The 17469-nt window shown below is 42.5% G+C and overlaps 2 protein-coding genes across 4 annotated transcripts in view; both read left to right on the top strand.

Annotated features, from left to right (window-relative positions):
- The window catches only part of LOC120739024 (tenascin-X-like), an 877833-nt gene that overhangs the window by 60574 nt on the left and 799790 nt on the right, over positions 1-17469 (top strand). The gene's annotated exons all lie outside the window — the stretch shown is intronic.
- On the top strand, positions 266-17327 carry tdrd7b (tudor domain containing 7 b). 3 transcript variants are annotated; one of them, XM_040040660.1, is made up of 21 exons: positions 266-414; positions 1903-2109; positions 2291-2435; positions 6708-6915; positions 9094-9138; positions 9231-9304; positions 9663-9871; positions 10026-10388; positions 10467-10780; positions 10857-11049; positions 11140-11251; positions 11662-11864; positions 11949-12083; positions 13292-13375; positions 13594-13728; positions 13886-13996; positions 14276-14424; positions 14551-14783; positions 14923-15106; positions 15194-15354; positions 15497-17327. In XM_040040660.1, exons 1-21 carry the CDS (start codon positions 268-270, stop codon positions 15715-15717), a joined length of 3633 nt encoding a protein of 1210 aa, XP_039896594.1. In that variant the 5' UTR covers positions 266-267; the 3' UTR covers positions 15718-17327. The 3 variants fall into 3 exon arrangements, with proteins under 3 accessions (XP_039896594.1, XP_039896593.1, XP_039896595.1); XM_040040659.1 differs by having other exon boundaries at positions 268-414; positions 14542-14783; XM_040040661.1 differs by lacking the exon at positions 9094-9138 and having other exon boundaries at positions 268-414; positions 14542-14783.

The raw sequence follows: 17469 nt of genomic DNA, 5'->3' as shown, positions 1-17469 counted from the left end.
AATTAATACACTAGTCTAATTGTGCTATATTAGTAATAAGTTAAAATTAAAAGAAAGGATACATTAAATTGGCCGGGGGAGAGAACTCTCTTCTGTTCTTGTTATTATTATTTTTTTTTATTTTGGGTTGATCACTTATTACACATATCTGTGTTACAGTAACACGAAGGCCCTTCGTGCGTTATTACGCACGCACACACACAACAGTTTTGGTGTGGATGTATTGGGTCCCTGGATGCGTATTGACGTGTAATTATCCAGAGGCCTATGCGCAGCCGACCAATCAGGTGGCGGAGGAGAGGCTGTGCCTGCCGGCCGGCACACACCGGGAACGAAGCCAACCCCCGTGGCGGTGACAGCGCCACAGCGACTGGACCAGGTCCCGACTTCACCACCTCGTCCGTGCAGAGCAAGGTAGACTGTTCTGGTAGCTTTTAGAATAACTTTCACGGGGCTTAAAAAGTTTAACTCCTGATAAAGCTTGGCCGGTGGTGTTTTTTTTGTTTTTTTGGGGGGGTGGCTACTCCCGGATTTGATGGTTGAAAAGTGTTCAATCGGGGTTGCAAACCTTCTTTCCGGCAGCTACTTTCAAAATTAAAGCTATTGTTAGTCATTTGCCTTGGGAAAGGTAACCGGTGTATCGCGGTTGTTTTATTATGAAGGCGAGATTTATGTAGTTCCGGTATTTTGACGTCGCTTTTTAACTAACTCGACGTAGCCGCTGTCCCGGCTTTGGTAGGAGGATTTAACTCGATTTTGCGCGCAGTATGGTCGCGTAAGCGGGCTATTTACCGGGTCCGGTATGCTCTGTTGGTGTGATTGTATTTTTTCAGAGCCACTTAAGCACAGTTTTTGCTCATGAAACTCATAAAGGCAGAAAAAGTTAAAGCAAATAGTTTTGTCCCGATGGAGGGTGTGGAGTTAAAGTGTGACACGTTACGTCATTCATCCCTCTCCCGTCTGCTGTCTGCGCTGCTCAGAGTGGCCATATCAACAAGTGGCCTAAAGCCATCTCATTCTGAAATAGTCTGATACTTTAACTTCATCCTGCTCCAGTTCCACCACCTTCTTCATCACGGTACTACCTGAACGGATAAATATATTTAGAAATACTTTAATTTGAATAATTGATTTTTCGGGGACCAATTTCGAAAGAAGATCAGATATCGTGTGTTTCCCAAAGTGCAAAGTTGACGCTTTCCGAGTGTGCCCGATCTCGCGTATTCCTAAATTTTAGTCATTGTAATTTTTTAAGGGGCAAGTTGAGGATTTCCACTTGTTTACACTCCAGTGTGTCCGGTGAGACCCCTAATTCTGCTTTCAGGGTGTGTCTCCATGTCGGTCAGAAGCGAGAGTTGATACCAAATGCTTGTTGAAATCTAAAGTTTTCGTTTTACTTTTGCCTGAAGTTCGAAAGGGAGCAGCTCTGTATGTTTCAATTCCGCTGCAGGGCGCTTTAGTTTGGAAACCGAAAGCATTTTTGTGCAGAGATGGAATGTAACAGCCTTTTTCAAAATAAAAACACAAACAAGAGGAGCTCTTTGCTGTATTTACTGTATTTTTCAAAAGCAGGTTTTTATATACATTTGCTTGCTTTGGTCATGGATGGTTTTTATGCCTAAAAGAAAAAGCAAATACTCTACTGATACTATGACTTCAGAATTCAGTTGCAGTTTTAGTCTGCAACAGAGATTTAGATTGATCTGAATACACTGTTTGTTTCTTGAAATCTGATCAACACTTCATGAAAACTTGCCTAACCAGTCCTTCATTGACCTACAGCGTAAACCCAGCCTGTGTGGACATTAGTATGGGTTTGCGTCATTATCAGAGTAAAAGATTTCAGAAGTGAAGTGTTTAAAAAGTTGCGTTTTGGGTTTGTTTTTGTGTTTTTTTCTTCAGATGGCTGATGCGGAGGTGGCAAAAAAAATGCTGCGGGGCATCCTGCAGTCCAACAAAGGTGGAGTGTCATTGTCACACCTGCAGTCAGAGTATAAGGAGCTGACTGGGGAGCACATACCACATAAGCAGATGGGACACAGCAACCTGGATGCTCTTCTAGCCAGCATGCCATCTTTAGTCCGCATGGAGCGCAGCCGCTCGGGAGAGGTGTGTGCCGATGTGCTTCACATAAGCGGCGATGGATGATATATATTTTTCTGCTTTCTTTCTTTAAACACGTCATCGGTAGATTGTTACACTGTGTGATGTGCATTACGCCTGCAGGGTTTAACCATGTTTACATTACACTAGAGCACGACTGCATGCTTGTTGCATTCTCTATTTCCAGGTGGTTTGTTTTGCCTCAGGGGCCAAGGAGACAGGTCATCTAGCCAAGGTGGTGGCTCGTCAGCGCACATCCAAGAAGACGGGTCGACCTCACCTTGTCAACACCCAGATGAGGGTCAAACCAGCTGCCCCGCTTGTCCTCAATGGTAAAAAAATGTAAAAAATATAAAAAATTTGGGACCCGTACAGGGATTTCCACGTCAGCATATTCATAATGAATGTGTGTTGATCAGTTAATTAGCTCATTTGTTAGTAAAAGGAGAGGATTAGGTGCTGCTTATACTCTGCCTAGAGGTGGGCCTCCAGGTGCATTGTGGGATGAAGTCAGAGAACGAGTAACATCAGACGTGGTAACAGGAAAGCTAATCAGAAACTTCTTTTTGGAAGAATGAGTGGACATTCGATGAGCAGGTCTGAGCTCCAGCTTCCACAAATACTTTGACTGCTCTGCTGCTGATAAAGAAGGTCCAAACAATCCTTAAATCCAAAGGTTACTGTTTTTCTTCCTTCAACCGTATGACTCTTTGATAAAGAAACAGAAGCATAGATTTGTTAATAGATTATTAGCTTTCAAGTACATCTTTGTTTATGCATGACCATTTTAGACAAACTGGCAAATATTTTCATTCAAAGTTCTGCAATGTTTTTCTATTTTGCTGGTGTTATGTTTAAGTTCCGATGCATTTGACCTCCCTGGGCCAACATAGAAAACAGTAACTGGAGACCGCAGCACGACCCAAATTATTTGGACCATGTGCAGTCAACTCACGATCTCTTTACCCTCTGAAATGCGCACTTCACAGGAAGCGGCGAGGCATCCTCTTGCAGTCAGTTGCCATCTTCATACGTATCTACATCAGAAGAGTCAGGGGTGTGCTCACAGTCAGCAGGCTGCAGGAGAATAAATATGTGAATGATATACAGCTGAACTGATATGTTAGAAATTGCTTTGGACTTTTTGTGGGTCCTGAGGATTGAGACTCAGATGGAGCGCAGGCTTTATTCAGAGATAAATGTATGCATTTCATACAGAAATAAAATCTGCAGTGCTCAACAGATTTGATAAACCACCTGTGATAAAAACAAGAAAACACAAAAATGTTAAAAAACTTGTTTAAAAGTAAAAGTTGCTGAATTCACTGAACTGAATTTCTGTTTGTATACCCATATTTGAACTGGCAGACTGGACTTTTCTGAGAAGTCAGACGTTAATCAATCATAGCATTCAACCACTAAAACTAATTCTTCAGTTAAGGCGTGCAGGTAAATAACTGCGATGACTTTAGAAAAAATATATATTTCACTGTTTTTTTAGCTTTTTTGTTAATTAGCATATTTGAACATACATGGATAACGACAATAATTATTTTTTTAGCATTAACAATATTTTGATTGAAGAGCTTCTGTATACTTGCAGATGAACCATTAACGAAAGTATTTTGGTAATTATCAGTAAGGCTGATTTAGGGCAATGAAGATACCGTTACTGTGACACATGCGTAAATGTGCCTGACGCTCTGGGTTTTTCGGCAGTGTGTGAAACTAAACCAGAGCTATGCACCAGGGCTGCTGTCACACAACCTGGCTTTACAACTGATGGGCTGATAGAGAAGAGCAGCCACACTGCTGCCTGAAAAGGTTAACTCGAACCTGACCATCATTCATAGTTAGAACTTGCGGTTCATAATGTTGTAAAACACATCACAGAGTGAAAACATTTTACATATTTATTAACTCTCAAAGTCTTCTGTTGTCAGTAATTCAAAAAGTTTATAGTCCATATTACATTTCAAAGTTAATTGGCACAGCTCGCCAAATGGCACTAAGAGGAATTTAACTGTTTATATTGCTGCGTTCGATTGAAAGTGTCTGAAGAGGAGAGCATGAGACTGGAATTGTTGCACATGTTAATTTAACTATAACTCTAACATACTTATATTCAGACATTAATGGAACACACTTAACAAGTCTGAGACTTGTAATCGTGCTCACTGACGGGAAGTAAAAGGAAGAAAGAAACATGAATGTTGTTCTCTGTGTGCGCACTGCTGAGAAAGGACAGGGAGACGTGTTTTTATTCTGCTCACTGTAAAAAGTTAAACAAGATGTATCCTCATATGCACTGGCATTTTTCCCTCCCTCTGCCTCTCCCTCAGGTTCAGTTCAGAGTAAAACTCCAAGTATTTATTGTTTTGCAGTCATTGCAGGAGCATGAATATGTGGAGCTCGGCTAGAAAAAGCGATTGAAGACTGAGTAAATTACATCACAAAACTGAACATGTGTTAGCATAAACAACCTAAAGATTGGATGTTGTTGTATTGTTGTAGAATATCCACCCTAATGTTGCAGTTTTCCTCAAATTCAAAGAAAAAACACTTTTCAGAGATAAACTGAGAGCTCGATTTGGTAAGTGAGCCATTTAGTGGAGCCATCTGCTGTGTAAAAGCCCGATGACGATGACGGAGCAGTTTTGTAGTACCCAAACTTTCACATTTTCACACAACAAAAATGAGCTTTTCCAGACTCCTCTAGCGCTACAGTGCAGCAGTGCTGCTGCAGCAGCATAGAAACAGAAGTGGTGTTCAGTGTCTATCTCAGTGCTGTGACAATGCAAAATGCAAATGCTTTATGTGCTGCAGCCTCACAGTTTGTAGATGAACAGCTGCCCTGTTTAACTGCCCTTCTGTGGAGACCTGCTCATCCTTTAGGTACTAAGGATATCTCACACACTCAGACAAGCAGCTCCACGGTATTCAGGGCTGCACGCGAGCATCAGGTGCACCGAGATCTCAGCCCGTATACATCCTTACTGCGTGTCCGCAAACATTTCTGAACTTTTATTTATCGTTTTGCATTCACACACACACACTTGCACTAAAACATTTACAGTGCACACACCTCTGCTAGACTGTGATGCTGCAGGATATTCTGAGAGCCAGAGGAGGAAGTGGGAGGTGGTAGTGCAGGGAGGAGAAAGAGAGAGAGGGAGACAAAGGAGTAGAGGAGAGAGAAAGAGTGGCAGTGAGACGGTTGGAGGAGAAGAAAGATGGAGGGATGGTGAAATGGTAAGGAGACAAGGAAGGAAGGAGTCAAAAAAAGGAGAGAGAGAGGGAGGGAGAGGAGGATGTTGAAATCTGAGGCTAACACGGTCTGAAGCAGCTGAGAGTCAGCTGCAAGCGAGGAGACGCTGATTCACAAATCAAGCTCTCTCTTCCCCACGCACATGCACCCTCTCCTTCTCTCCTCCCCGCTTGGGTTATTATTATTCAGGCAGAGACAGACCAGGGACTGTGTGTCCATGCCGGTGAGGTGATGCAGCGTCTGCTCTTAGTGTTGGTGTGTATGTTTGTGGGTGTTTGTCCTTGACTGTATCTGCATGTGGATTTATGCTTATGCCTGCTGGGTTTCTCTAATGTGTGTGTGTGTGTGTGTGTGTGTGTGTATAGTTCAGTGATTTATTAACTGGCTGATTTATTAATTGACTGAGTGCCAGTGGCCAATAGGATGTCCACAGAATAGATTTAGATGCGGGAATTGCCTGCTGATGACTTTTGAAGTCAGTGGCTGATGAAGGAGCTCTTTTCTCTCAATAGAAATTGTGGAGATTCAGTGAGAACAGAGTGAATAAGAAAGCAGGAGAAAGTTCTGGATCTCACAGAGAAGCAAAGAGATTGAGCAGAAAGAGTGGAGATAAAAGAAGAGTCAGTGTGAGGAAGAAATGAAAAGGACAGAGTGTGGGAGTGTAAATGACTAAGGGTTATGCACAGGAGGTATACTGGTGAGGTCATCGCGCAGAAATGTGATGTCAGGACAAATGTGAATGGTGTAACTCTGACTTTCCATCTTTCTGCTGGATAAACAGGGACTGTAATGGATTACAATTACTGGATTTATACTCACATCAGATTAATCCTGACGTTTTTTGTTACATGTACCTCCAGTCTTAAACTAAACATATACGGCATACAGTTGAACTTGTGTTTCACCTTAGCTGTGCCAGTTGAAAGGAATAAACTTTGTTTTCCGCAATCGCTTCAAGCTAAATGAGGCATCAGTTCAATAACTGGTGCACTACAGCCATGTGTCGGTTATCTTAACTGAACATAAAGACTGGAAGCAAGTGGAAACACCTGGACTTGCTCCTTTTAGATTTTAAAAGCACATCAGCTCTGCAGGCCTGAAGGCTTCTTTCAGGCCTGGGTGACATAAATGCCTGTTTTTTGTGACCACGTGGACTTTTTACAGTAGAACGCAACAACTGCAAGGATTTCAGGCACACTGTCCATGTCCTAGAATCAGGTTTAGCTTAGTTAGGTTGTGTGTGTGTGTGTCTGTGTGTGTTTGTGTTCTTGCACTTGTATTCACTTCAAGTCCATAACTTTATTTTTTTTCGTGTTTGCTTTCTCTCTCTCCACAGCCAAACCTCAAAACTCTCTGAGGCAACCGAACCACCGTGGCCGAGGTGGGGGTAGAGGAGGAGGCCCTGGCCGTGGGGCTGGACATGGAGACTTCAGGCAGGCAAGAGACTTAAGGGATGGCCCATCAGAGGGCAAGACTGGGGGGCATCCGAACAAGATGTCCAGTCAGAACACATCCAACAGGAAAGGAAACCAACCTCCAGACAAGTGAGTAAAGCAATTTGGATTTGGATGAGAGTGAGTAGATCCAGAGGGAAGGTTGAGAAGAGCGGTGTTTCACTTTTCAGATTGTCAGTTAAGTTTATTTATTTGATTAGATGATATAAAATGCCCTCAATAGCAAAATCCAGTCTTTGGAACTGGACAAAAGAGTGAAAAATTCTTTAGGGTTTCACTATGAAAAGATCTAGTTAGGCTCACATCCTTCAACCCCACCTCCACATATTTGTGGGGATTTCTTTGTACACTTACATGCATCAGTCATCAAGCAGACTTCCACAGTCCTTTGGAAACCCATGTAGAGTAATGAGCCACAGGCAGCTGTGCTCAGAAAATTCAGATCTCATGCCAGAAAAGTTGTTTTAAAATATTTCAGTCATGGAAGATATAAAAGAGCTCATTTTGTTGTCGTCTTTATTTGCTTTTATAAAGTTATAGGCAACGTAAAAATTCATTGCTACCCTCTCTTTCTGCCTTCTCTCCACCTGTGTGAGCTGAGCTGAATCAAAACGAGCATTCACGAGCAGACTCGTGAATGGGTGTCTGGTTGAACTCTGCTTGGTTTCTGGATGATAACCATCTCCCTGCTGCTGCTGCTGCTTATTCAGCACTGGGCTGATGATACGCTCTCTACATTATTCTGGTTCTCTCTCTGTATTCTGTCTCCCTTCATTCTTTCTACCTTTGTTCTTCCTTCTTTTTTATAAATGTATCTAACATTGTTCCATTTGTACTCGTGCTGCTGCTGTCATTTGCTACATCATATTTCATCAACAATGAATCAAATATCACTTCTGCTCAATGACTGTTTCTCCCACTTCCATCCACCCACTATTTAGTTCACCGTCCTGTGAAAACAACTGACATCAGTTCTATATCTGTATCACTGAAGGTGCTGCTGGCCCTCTGTAGCACAATGGGGCAACAGGGTGGGACGCCTGGTGTATTGGCAGGGGACACGAGCCCAGTGCAGGGGGAGCATGAGCCCGTTTTAATCCCTGTTCTATTCTGTGGTAGATTAACTCTTCTAAACCGGCACAGAGTGAATCAGCACATCTCTCTGTATCCCTCTAGATGTTCCACTGTGCAAGCCAGAGTCATCATCATTTATTTGTGTGTGTGTGTGTGTAGTGTGTGCAGTAGCACTATGGGCTGCCTGGATGTGCAAGCTGTAAATTCAGTAAAAAGACAGGCGCAGTACAACACTGAATTACATTTAAACATCATTTATATGTCATTTGATGAAAAACCAGTGAAGTAAGGAAAACATTACTTAAGTTGAAGACGGTTCATTAGATTACAATAAAAGGTACAATAAAAGCTCATAACTTTAGAAAATGACTATATTTGTCTCAAATTAAAAACTACTCTTCTTCATTCTTGCCAACGTGCTGAGGCAGGCAAACACTTGGACACCTTTATGTCTGCACACTGCACGACTGAACCTGTTGTACTGCTTTCAGTCATTTTATTGCCCAGCCAATAAAAAAAACACTGGTGGAGACCTCCACATTAATGTTGCTACATAAAAATAACATCTGTAGTTATTCAGGACGCTTCAATAAAAAGCCTGAATTTACTTTTAATTGTTTATTCCTTCAGTGTGTTTTCACCACCTCCACAGGCCTCAAAAAGTAAAGGAAGAGGTCAGTGTAGTGCACATTTCCTGTTATTGTGTTTTGTAATATACAGATTTTATGTGTAGGTAAGACATTTGGGGCTGTGAAGCGAATGGTGCTGTTGCTCTGTTTATTGACTGCATGATTACATTAACATGTACCTGAGTGAGGCAAGAGTTCTGACTGATTGGAGAAATGTTTAAACAGAGCTGTGTGATTTGAGTTGACCCTCAGACATGATAAAGATGAGGGGCAGACGAAATTGATGGAAGATCAGTGAAGATTTCAGCAGAATAAAGAGATGGATATTCTACTCAGCGCACAGATAGAGGTACTCAGCAGATCACTGCATTGGGAAACTAGTGCAATGCAGTTCCTGCTGTGCAGTATCTCAGGATTAACAGGTCATCATTCTGAGAACTTTAGCAAGCTATCTGTTTGGACTTTGAAATGTTACCTGAGTTATTTTGAAGCTCTGATTGTGCTTTGCCTCAAATAAGATAAAAGACCTTCCAGCTCCAAAATCAAATGTAATGTTTTTTTAAAGGATGGCCCAAGAGTCAGACGTTCTAAACAAAGAAGGAAGAAACAGGTAGACGGCCTGTCATCAGTATTTTCTTTTTCTTTGCCTTTTAGAACTTGCAAAAAGCTAATTATCCTTCTTGTTTGTTCTCTTGTGTTTAGGAGGATGACCCTACCATCGCGGTTTCAGAAAGAGGTGCACGCTCACCTTTCCAGAAACTCCCAGCAGACCGCTCGTAAGTAGGACAGGCTCCTTTTCAGCACACTAAAAATACGTCTTGTGTATTGTTCTGTCCTCCAAATCGGCAGAAGATAATTCCTCTCTGATTATTAGTGATTTTTTTTATATATCGTTCTTTCCTTTATTTTGGATTTCCTTTGAGTCAGCACACAAAAATAGAAGTAATGGGACTTTTTTCACTCTCCTATTTTGTTTTCTCTTTTGCTTCTGTTTCACTTTTAGAGGTGAAGTCACATCATTCAATCTAATAGTTCAGGTCCAAGGAAATGATTACTTTAGAAGCAGTAGTGGGCTTTATACATGTGTCTGATCTTTTTTTCCTTCTTGTCTGTTTTTCTCTATTTATCTTCCAGCACCCTCAAACTTAAACGAGAGCTTTGGTTCTGGGAAAGCAAAGCCCTACAACCCCCAACTGGTCCAAGGTCACATCAGAGAGATCTTGGCGAAGTACAGTAATGGCTTCTGGGTGTCCAAACTGCCTCAGATGTACAGAGAGCTTTACAAACAAGACCTGCCCACAGAGGCCATTAAAGACCTGGAGACCTGGACGCACATTTGCATAGTATGTGTCGCTTATGATGCTGTAATTATTATTCGTGCTTTGGTAGCTTAATAAGGGTTTCTGTTTCCAAGCAAAGAGAAAGATAATTCTAAAACATCACTGTAGTGCAATGCAAAATGCTTTTGTAATAGGGCTGCTCCGTTTGTCCTTCCAGGTAGAGAAAACCTGCAGCAGCAACCCATCAGAGCGGCTTCTCTACCCTGCCAAGGAACAGACAAACACTTCCTCCTCCTCTTCGCCCATCCTCACCCACCCAAACTCTGCTACAACCACAAACGTGCCCGCAGACAAACCTTTCCAATCCTCTGTCCAACAGAGAGCCCCCAGCACTCGTCCGACTCGCTCTGGCTCTCGGTCTTCTCAGTCTCCACCTTCATCCTCCTCTTCACCCAGCCCTCCCTCGTCCCCTGCAACCCTCAGCCCTGACCTGAAGCAGAAGCTGGAGGAACTGTTAGTGAAGTACTCCAGTGGCCTGTGGGCCCATGCGCTACCCAAGCTCTTCCAGGACACCTACAAAGTCAGTAATACTTCAGTATACTTTCATGTACATGCCGGGTGAACCTGATAATATTATTATATCTTATGTGTCTTTAAGACCAAACTGCCAGGACATGTTCTGGTCAACCTTGATCTCCTCTCTGACATCTGCACCATCGACTACCCGATGCCTGACAACCCCAAGAGGGCCATCCTGTACAGGCGAAGCAGTACTGGAGGTGGAGGAGGAGGAGGAGAGGACGAGAACTGCAACAGGAGGAACTCTTCAGCCAGTGAGGAGGAGCTGAGGGTGAGGAAGGAGCTGGGGAGGAGGCTCAGTAACCAGGCAGTGCCTCCACTACAGATCCCCAAAGAGGAGTACCCCTCTGTGCTGGTGGTGGAGGCGACCAACACGAACGGGGTTTTACTCAGGTAAGACAGAAGTTGTGCGATTGCGTCGTAACAAGGCGGAGAGCATAAATCCCTGACTGTCTCTCCTCCGCTGCAGGTACATCGGTGAGGGTTACTCCCAGGCTCAGGAGTCCATGGAAGATGAAATGAGAGAGTTTTATGGTTTGGACCAAAGCAGCCCAACACCTGTATCATCCCTATCCTCGGGCCAGCTTGTTGCAGTCAGGGCGGAGGAAGAGGAGGAGATTCTGAGGGCACAAGTCTGTGAGGTCATGACTGACAAGGTCAAGGTGAGGGGTCAAACACAGGAAATGACCTGAAGGATTAATTTGAGGACGTATAAGTTCTCCCTCTGATCTTTTCTTTTTTTGGCTCTATAGGTGTATTATGTGGATCATGGCTTCTCAGAGGTGATCAGCAAAAACAAAGTGTTTGAACTGCATGAGAAGTTCTTTAAACTGTCTTTCCAGGCAGCCAAGTGTAAACTGGCAGGTGGGTGTACTCATCATTTAATGATAAAAACGCAAGTAATTTGGAAGAAAACTGAACATTACTTAAAGAAATTTGTTGCCACTCCTGTCAAACTTTCTTTTTCCTTTCCTAGTTGGTTCATATGCACAAAAGACTGAGATTTTATTCCCGGGATTTTAAGCAAAGCTGCCTCCACACACAGCGAAAAGCTGTGGAGATTAGTCCAATACGTCATTTTGCACATAACTGTTCGAGTTGTGTAAGTAGATGTCGGTAATGCAGCCAATAAACAGTCGACCAGTCAGAAATGTTCAGTGCTGCAGGGCCCAGTCACAGATCTGAACAGATCTGATCGTTCTATGGAAAAGAGCTTCTCCAAAGGTTTCTAGTACCTGAGAATATATATGTTTTGTGTCTTTGTGTGTGCCTAGGCCTTGAGCCATTCTGTCAGGACCTGGCGGTGCTGAAGAAGTTTGAGACGATGGCGAGTGGAAAGATTCTCTTGGCCGAGATCCTGGAGAGAGGGCAGACCCCTCTGGTTGTCCTGTACGACACGTCGCAGGATGATGACATAAACATCAACGCTGCCTGCATGAAAGCTCTGCACGACAAGTCGCTAGCGAGTCCGTTACAGGTACCGAAGTGACTGTGCGTGAATACATGTGGGTACGCATGTGGTTTTGTAACACAGCACAATTGTTTTTATGGCTCTCCTCAGGTGAACAGCGCTTATATGAATGTGGCCATCAGTAGCGTTTGTTCTGATGGGACTATCTACTGTCAGCCTCCCTCCAGAGGTCTTACCAAAATGAACGAGACGCTGGAGAAAATAGAGACGTACTTCCACTCACAGGTAAATGCCTGCTTCGTGTGCTGTCTCAGAGCTTTTTTGGAACTGTGATACTTTTATCAGTGTGCAGATTGATTATAATCTTGTAGCCTTGATATGTTACTTATCGTAGTGTAAGAGAAAAGCTAAAATAGCTAACATGACTGATATCTTGTCATTTTTAATTGATATGCAAATATTACACCTGAGCATATGCAGAAGAACAGACAGCGTGTTGTAGAAAATGCAAAAATATTATTTCATTTAAATTACATTTATTTCAAGTATATTATATAATAGTATCTATTACACACTGTAGCTGTTTATGTTACTATTTTCAGTGTAGTGTGTCTCCTTGTGGTCAACTCGTGCACTGTTAAATGGCTACACTTGAACGTTACTCTGCAAACAGCAGTTGACAAAACAAGTCAACCGAACATTGTGTAGTCGTAGTCGCTTTTGTCCAGCAGTAGGCCCAGGTGAAACAGAATTAGTCGGTTTTCTGCAGACACCTCCAAGATTTCATGGCTATGTTTGAGTAGATTACCTTCAGAAAACTTCATGCTAATTTCAGGCTCTGAGGACTTGAATGAGACTTGTTCCAAATGAGATTTTCATTTTCTAGCTCACACTTCTCTTTCTGTGGCTTTACATGTCATCATTTCTTAGAGCTTATATAAAAATGCATGTATTGCCATTAAATAACTGGATCACATTGGGTCATACATACATGCGTCCTGTGTACAAACTGGAAAATAATCCAACCTTTTATCTCTTCTTCTAATTCTCTTTGAATTAGCAGATCGGAGCTCATCAACGTCATCTTAAAAAGACTTTTGTGAATGTAACAATGCCATGTGTTTTCTCTCAGGCAGTGTTGTGGACAGATTACGATTAGGTTGCTAATCTGGAGTTAAGACATGGCCAAGCCACTTAGTCTGTTAGCAGCACAGTGCAGCGGATGCTTTTGTAGTTCAGCGGCCTTTAAAGCGTGTAGCGTCATTTTTACGTCAGCGTTTGGGTAAACAGAGCAGAGCTGCCAGCGTGTTGTGTTAAGACGGAAGATTTATTGGATCAGATGAGTTTAGGTCAAAAATACACAGAATGAAACATTAAACATAAGGAAACATTTTAGATCAAAGTCACATTGTAACACTGTAGTCAAATGTAACAATTATGGGGTTTTTTTGTTTTTTTTATTAAAGATTTTAATTCCATTAATTTTCTTCCAGGTAACATCAGAGTTCCTGGTCTCCCGACCTTTTTGTGGGAAAAGATGTTTGGCTCGCTACAAAGGAAAATGGTCCCGTGTCGAGGTAACTGTTTCCTGCAATAAACAATGTGAATTATTAAACAAGGAACAAAATGACTGTTGCTCAATAGAGGACCATTTATTTCCTTTTGTTAACCTTTGATAAGCAGTCACAACCTCAGTTAATCCTTGTGTTGCAATCAGTACCAAGTATAGTTATCTGTTTATCTATAACTTTTCTCCGAGGCGGTTTAAAAACGTGACGCTTTCTTGTCTCTTTAGATCACCAACCTTCATGGCAGCAGAGTGTTGGACATCCTGTTCATTGATGTGGGCGTGCAGGCTTCTGTCGAGGTGTTTGAGCTGAGGGAGATTCCTCCCCCATTCCTCCGTGACCTTATGGCTATCCCACCACAGGTCAGGGTCTATGTCTTTAATGTGCAGACAGTGAACACCCGACCAGAGAAATAAGTAATAAGATCATATATGTCATTTATACAGTTAGGATTTAGACGGTATCTGTAGAAATGTGGGCATATTGTTAGATAAGCTGATGCATGCAACCTGTGTTCAGGCTGTGAAGTGCTGTCTAGCAGACCTGGCTGTCAGTGTTGGATCCTGGACTCCAGATGCTGTGCAGTGGCTTCGAGACAAAGTGTTGAACACCACTGACTGTAGTATGAAGGTAAATGGCTTTGTCCCCTTTATAAATGTATTTTTTGGCCTTTTGAGCTGAAGAGGTGGAGATGATGATAAAAAATAGACTTACAAACATTCACACTATCCTTTTTTTTTTACATATAGCAATATATTTAGATTGATTTAGAAACTCAAAACAACTGTGAAAAGTATTCTAAAATATTCTACTATGAAGAAACTAAACGCAGCCGTAAATGTGTTAAATGAGCTTTCTGTGCTTTTTCCTCTGTGTTTTTCTTCTTTGTGTCCCTCCACACTCACCAAGGTTGCCAAAGTGGATGAAAAGAAGCGCTGCATTCACGTCCACTTATTCACAGACAAGAACTTCCATGACCCGGACCGCAGCCTCAACCGTCAGATGGCCCAGTCCGAGCTGTTAAAGCAGCAACCAGACGTCTTCCTGACCAGCCACAGGTTCTCGATGATGGTTTTTCACCTGTTAACTCTGTGCCCTCCAGCTAATGTCTATTTTTTCTCCTTTCTCAGTTGTAATTCATTTAAACTGAATTTCTAGTTTTATGACTTTCTCAGCTCTGCCAGGATTTTCACACCTACTTCATCCACCAAGACCTCCAGTGCCAGTAACTCCACCAATGGCAGCCCAACATCAGCTAATGTCCCAGTCAAGCCTCACCTCAGGAGGGCTCTGTCGGGGCCCAAAGGCAGTGGAGGCGGTGGAAACACCACCACCACCCCCAGCAGCCCGACAGAAACACCATCATCCCCCACATCCTCTCTCCAGCTGCCACCACCATTAGAGCTGCCCACTATAGGTACCAAGGAAGAGTATATTGTCTAAAGAAAACACTGTTGTTATTTGTCTTGTTTAAACACCCACCACACAGTATATACTGCATTCGAATGCTCTAATCCTCAATGTTCTTATTTCACATTGGACTCTTGTTTTTTCAGGAAACAACATGGATGTATACGTATCATTGGCGTGCCACCCCGGCCACTTTGTGCTACAGCCATGGGGAGACATGTACAGACTGGTAGTGCTGATGGGAGAGATGATTCTCTACTACAACAAAACAGAGGAGAAACCACTAAACGTAGAGAAGAATCAGATTTATGCTGCTAAAGTGGAAAACAGGTGAGTTTACAACTACAAATCTCACAACGCATGCTGTTAAGAACTTGAATTGTGAGTGCGTGTGCTTTCTCTCCATCGACTCTTCAGCTGGCATCGTGTGCTGGTGAAGGGAGTTCTGAACAGCGGCTTGGTGTCTGTTTATGAGTTGGACTATGGTAAGCACGAGCTGGTCAGCTGCACACAGCTCAGACCTCTGATCAAAGAGTTCAGGCAGCTGCCGTTTCAGGGAATCACTGCTCAGCTGGCTGGTGAGTACACGTCACATGACACTCAGTCAACTGGGCTGTACAATTACATCAACCTGCAAGACCTGCGTTTGATTTATTACTTATTTATACCTATTTATTTATGCCTGGTTCTCATTTGGACTTGGCTCCTGGTTCTCCGCAGGAGTGAAGCAAAGGCAGTGGTCCGAGGAGGCCTCCATTGTTTTCCGGCACCACGTGGAGAAGAAGCCTATGGTGGCCCAGCTGGAGGCAGTACAGGAAGCCACTAACCCATGGGAGAGGAAGCTGACTGTCTTCCTAGTTGACACTTCCCAGGAAGAAAAGGACACCTGGGTGCATGACATCATGGCTGAGTTTGCAGATGAGCTGACCAACGAGCTGTAAACAATAGAGGACCACTGAGAAGTCTTACTAGTCAGATCCTGTTGATCAAAGAAGGCGCAGTGTGTCGTGGATAGAAAAAATAGAAGAAGCTTATCTGTCTTTATCTATATACCTACCATCTAGTTGGATTAAAGAAAGGAAGAAAGGGGTTTCCTAAAGAGATGAACAGAGTTTGAGAAGTAAGAAGGGACACTGAGATGTTTGGCAGCATGTAGAGGAACGAAGACGACGTGAAGAAATGAAGGCACCGTAGCTGCTGTAGTGTTAAAGGCTGCACACAGAAGGATGCTGTGATGTGATGTGATTTGAGTTACTGCAGTGTGACCAATGGACAGCATGCCCATTCATGATGACTAAGAACATAATTGATACAAACAGATCTACAGTACAAAAATAAACTGTTAATTAAATCAGTATAACCTCGCAAAGCAGTCAGAATGGTGCAGCATGCATTCAGAATATTCGGTATGGGCTTTAATCCAAAGCATCCTAAAGTCAATCAGTGTGTGTCATCCTGGGAAAGCCAGAACACCCTCAATCCTGCCAATGTGAGCACCACACAAAGTGAACCAAGCAAATTCTCTCGCGCAAGGAAGACGTACAGTACATGCACCTGTTTACTAAATCTGCTTTTGGGATGGTGCTTCTCATTGTCACAAAGTGTGCAAAAAGTGGAGCAAACATTCCAGTGAAAGTAGGAGAAATGGACGGGAGGTCGTACGAGGGAGAGCAGGAGCTTTTATTTTGAAATTACTTCATGTGCAAAATATAAGTGACTGGTATTCAGTGGAAAGTATCAAATTAATGATGAGCATTTTTTATTTGTCCGCGAAATGCAACACAGAATTTATTGTGGTTTGAAGACGAGTTTTACAGTGTGGATGTGTAAAACTTAGTTTTATTAAAAAATGAAGGATAAATAATGCATCAAAGCTACATTGTGACCAACTCTAAACAAGAGAAATGTGTATTTTTAGAATCTCAAAAGTCTAACATACGAGAGAAAATGCATGACAAACTCCTGATTATAACTCCTGTGACGTCAGCGCCTCGTCCATCTCTGTGCTTTTTCGGGAATTGGATTTTTCTGGCTCGTGTTTCCGTTTCTCGCCTGGCATTGAGACGTAAATCTCAGCAGATTACTCGTGCTGCATGTTACAGATTCCCTGAGCTACGGTTTAGTTTGACGTTATAGTAAGAACAATAATTACGATATTAATACGCAGATTAAGTTTAATGTAGTGATATATTTATAGAGTTTTAAATGGAGGATAAATTGGGCTTATGGTTGGGTTCGGTACCACCGCTAAATGTCGGCCTGATGTGGGATTTGATTCTGAAATGTGAAACTTTTCTTTCTGATGATTTGAATGTGCAATTCTAATTCTGACGCTAGCCGACCTGACATGATCTTATTTATATTTAACTTATATTCTCTGGATAATAATGATCACTATCATTCCTATTTTGTTTAACAATGACCTGGAAACAATAAAACAGATGTTTTTGGAATGAAGTCTGCTGTGACGTGATGCTCGTTGTGATGTGTCCTGACGTTTCAGTGACAGGCATGAGTGAGTTTGATTTCTTTATTAAAATAGCAAAACACTGCAGTCTTATTTACATGCTATATCACAACAAAATGTTCATGAATCTACAAAATGATAACGCTCGGCATATTCTGCATTTGATGACATGTGGGAGTCATGCAGAAGTTCGTCACATGCAGCATTATTGCAAGGCTAGGCCACA

The sequence above is a fragment of the Simochromis diagramma genome, unplaced genomic scaffold, assembly GCF_900408965.1.
Source record: "Simochromis diagramma unplaced genomic scaffold, fSimDia1.1 OVJJ01000317.1, whole genome shotgun sequence".
Taxonomy (NCBI): domain Eukaryota; kingdom Metazoa; phylum Chordata; class Actinopteri; order Cichliformes; family Cichlidae; genus Simochromis; species Simochromis diagramma.
The sequence above is the reverse complement of the archived record's forward strand: the minus strand, read 5'-3'. Positions and strand labels throughout refer to the sequence as shown.

What these genes read in the sequence shown, in the direction of transcription:
- tdrd7b (XM_040040659.1), top strand. Translation starts at nt 268, where the DNA reads ATGCGCAGCCGACCAATCAGGTGGCGGAGGAGAGGCTGTGCCTGCCGG. An exon ending in AGACGTACTTCCACTCACAG is followed by an intron (nt 12,084 to 13,291) that starts GTAAATGCCTGC and finishes ATTTTCTTCCAG; the next exon opens with GTAACATCAGAGTTCCTGGT. An exon ending in AATCACTGCTCAGCTGGCTG is followed by an intron (nt 15,355 to 15,496) that starts GTGAGTACACGT and finishes GGTTCTCCGCAG; the next exon opens with GAGTGAAGCAAAGGCAGTGG.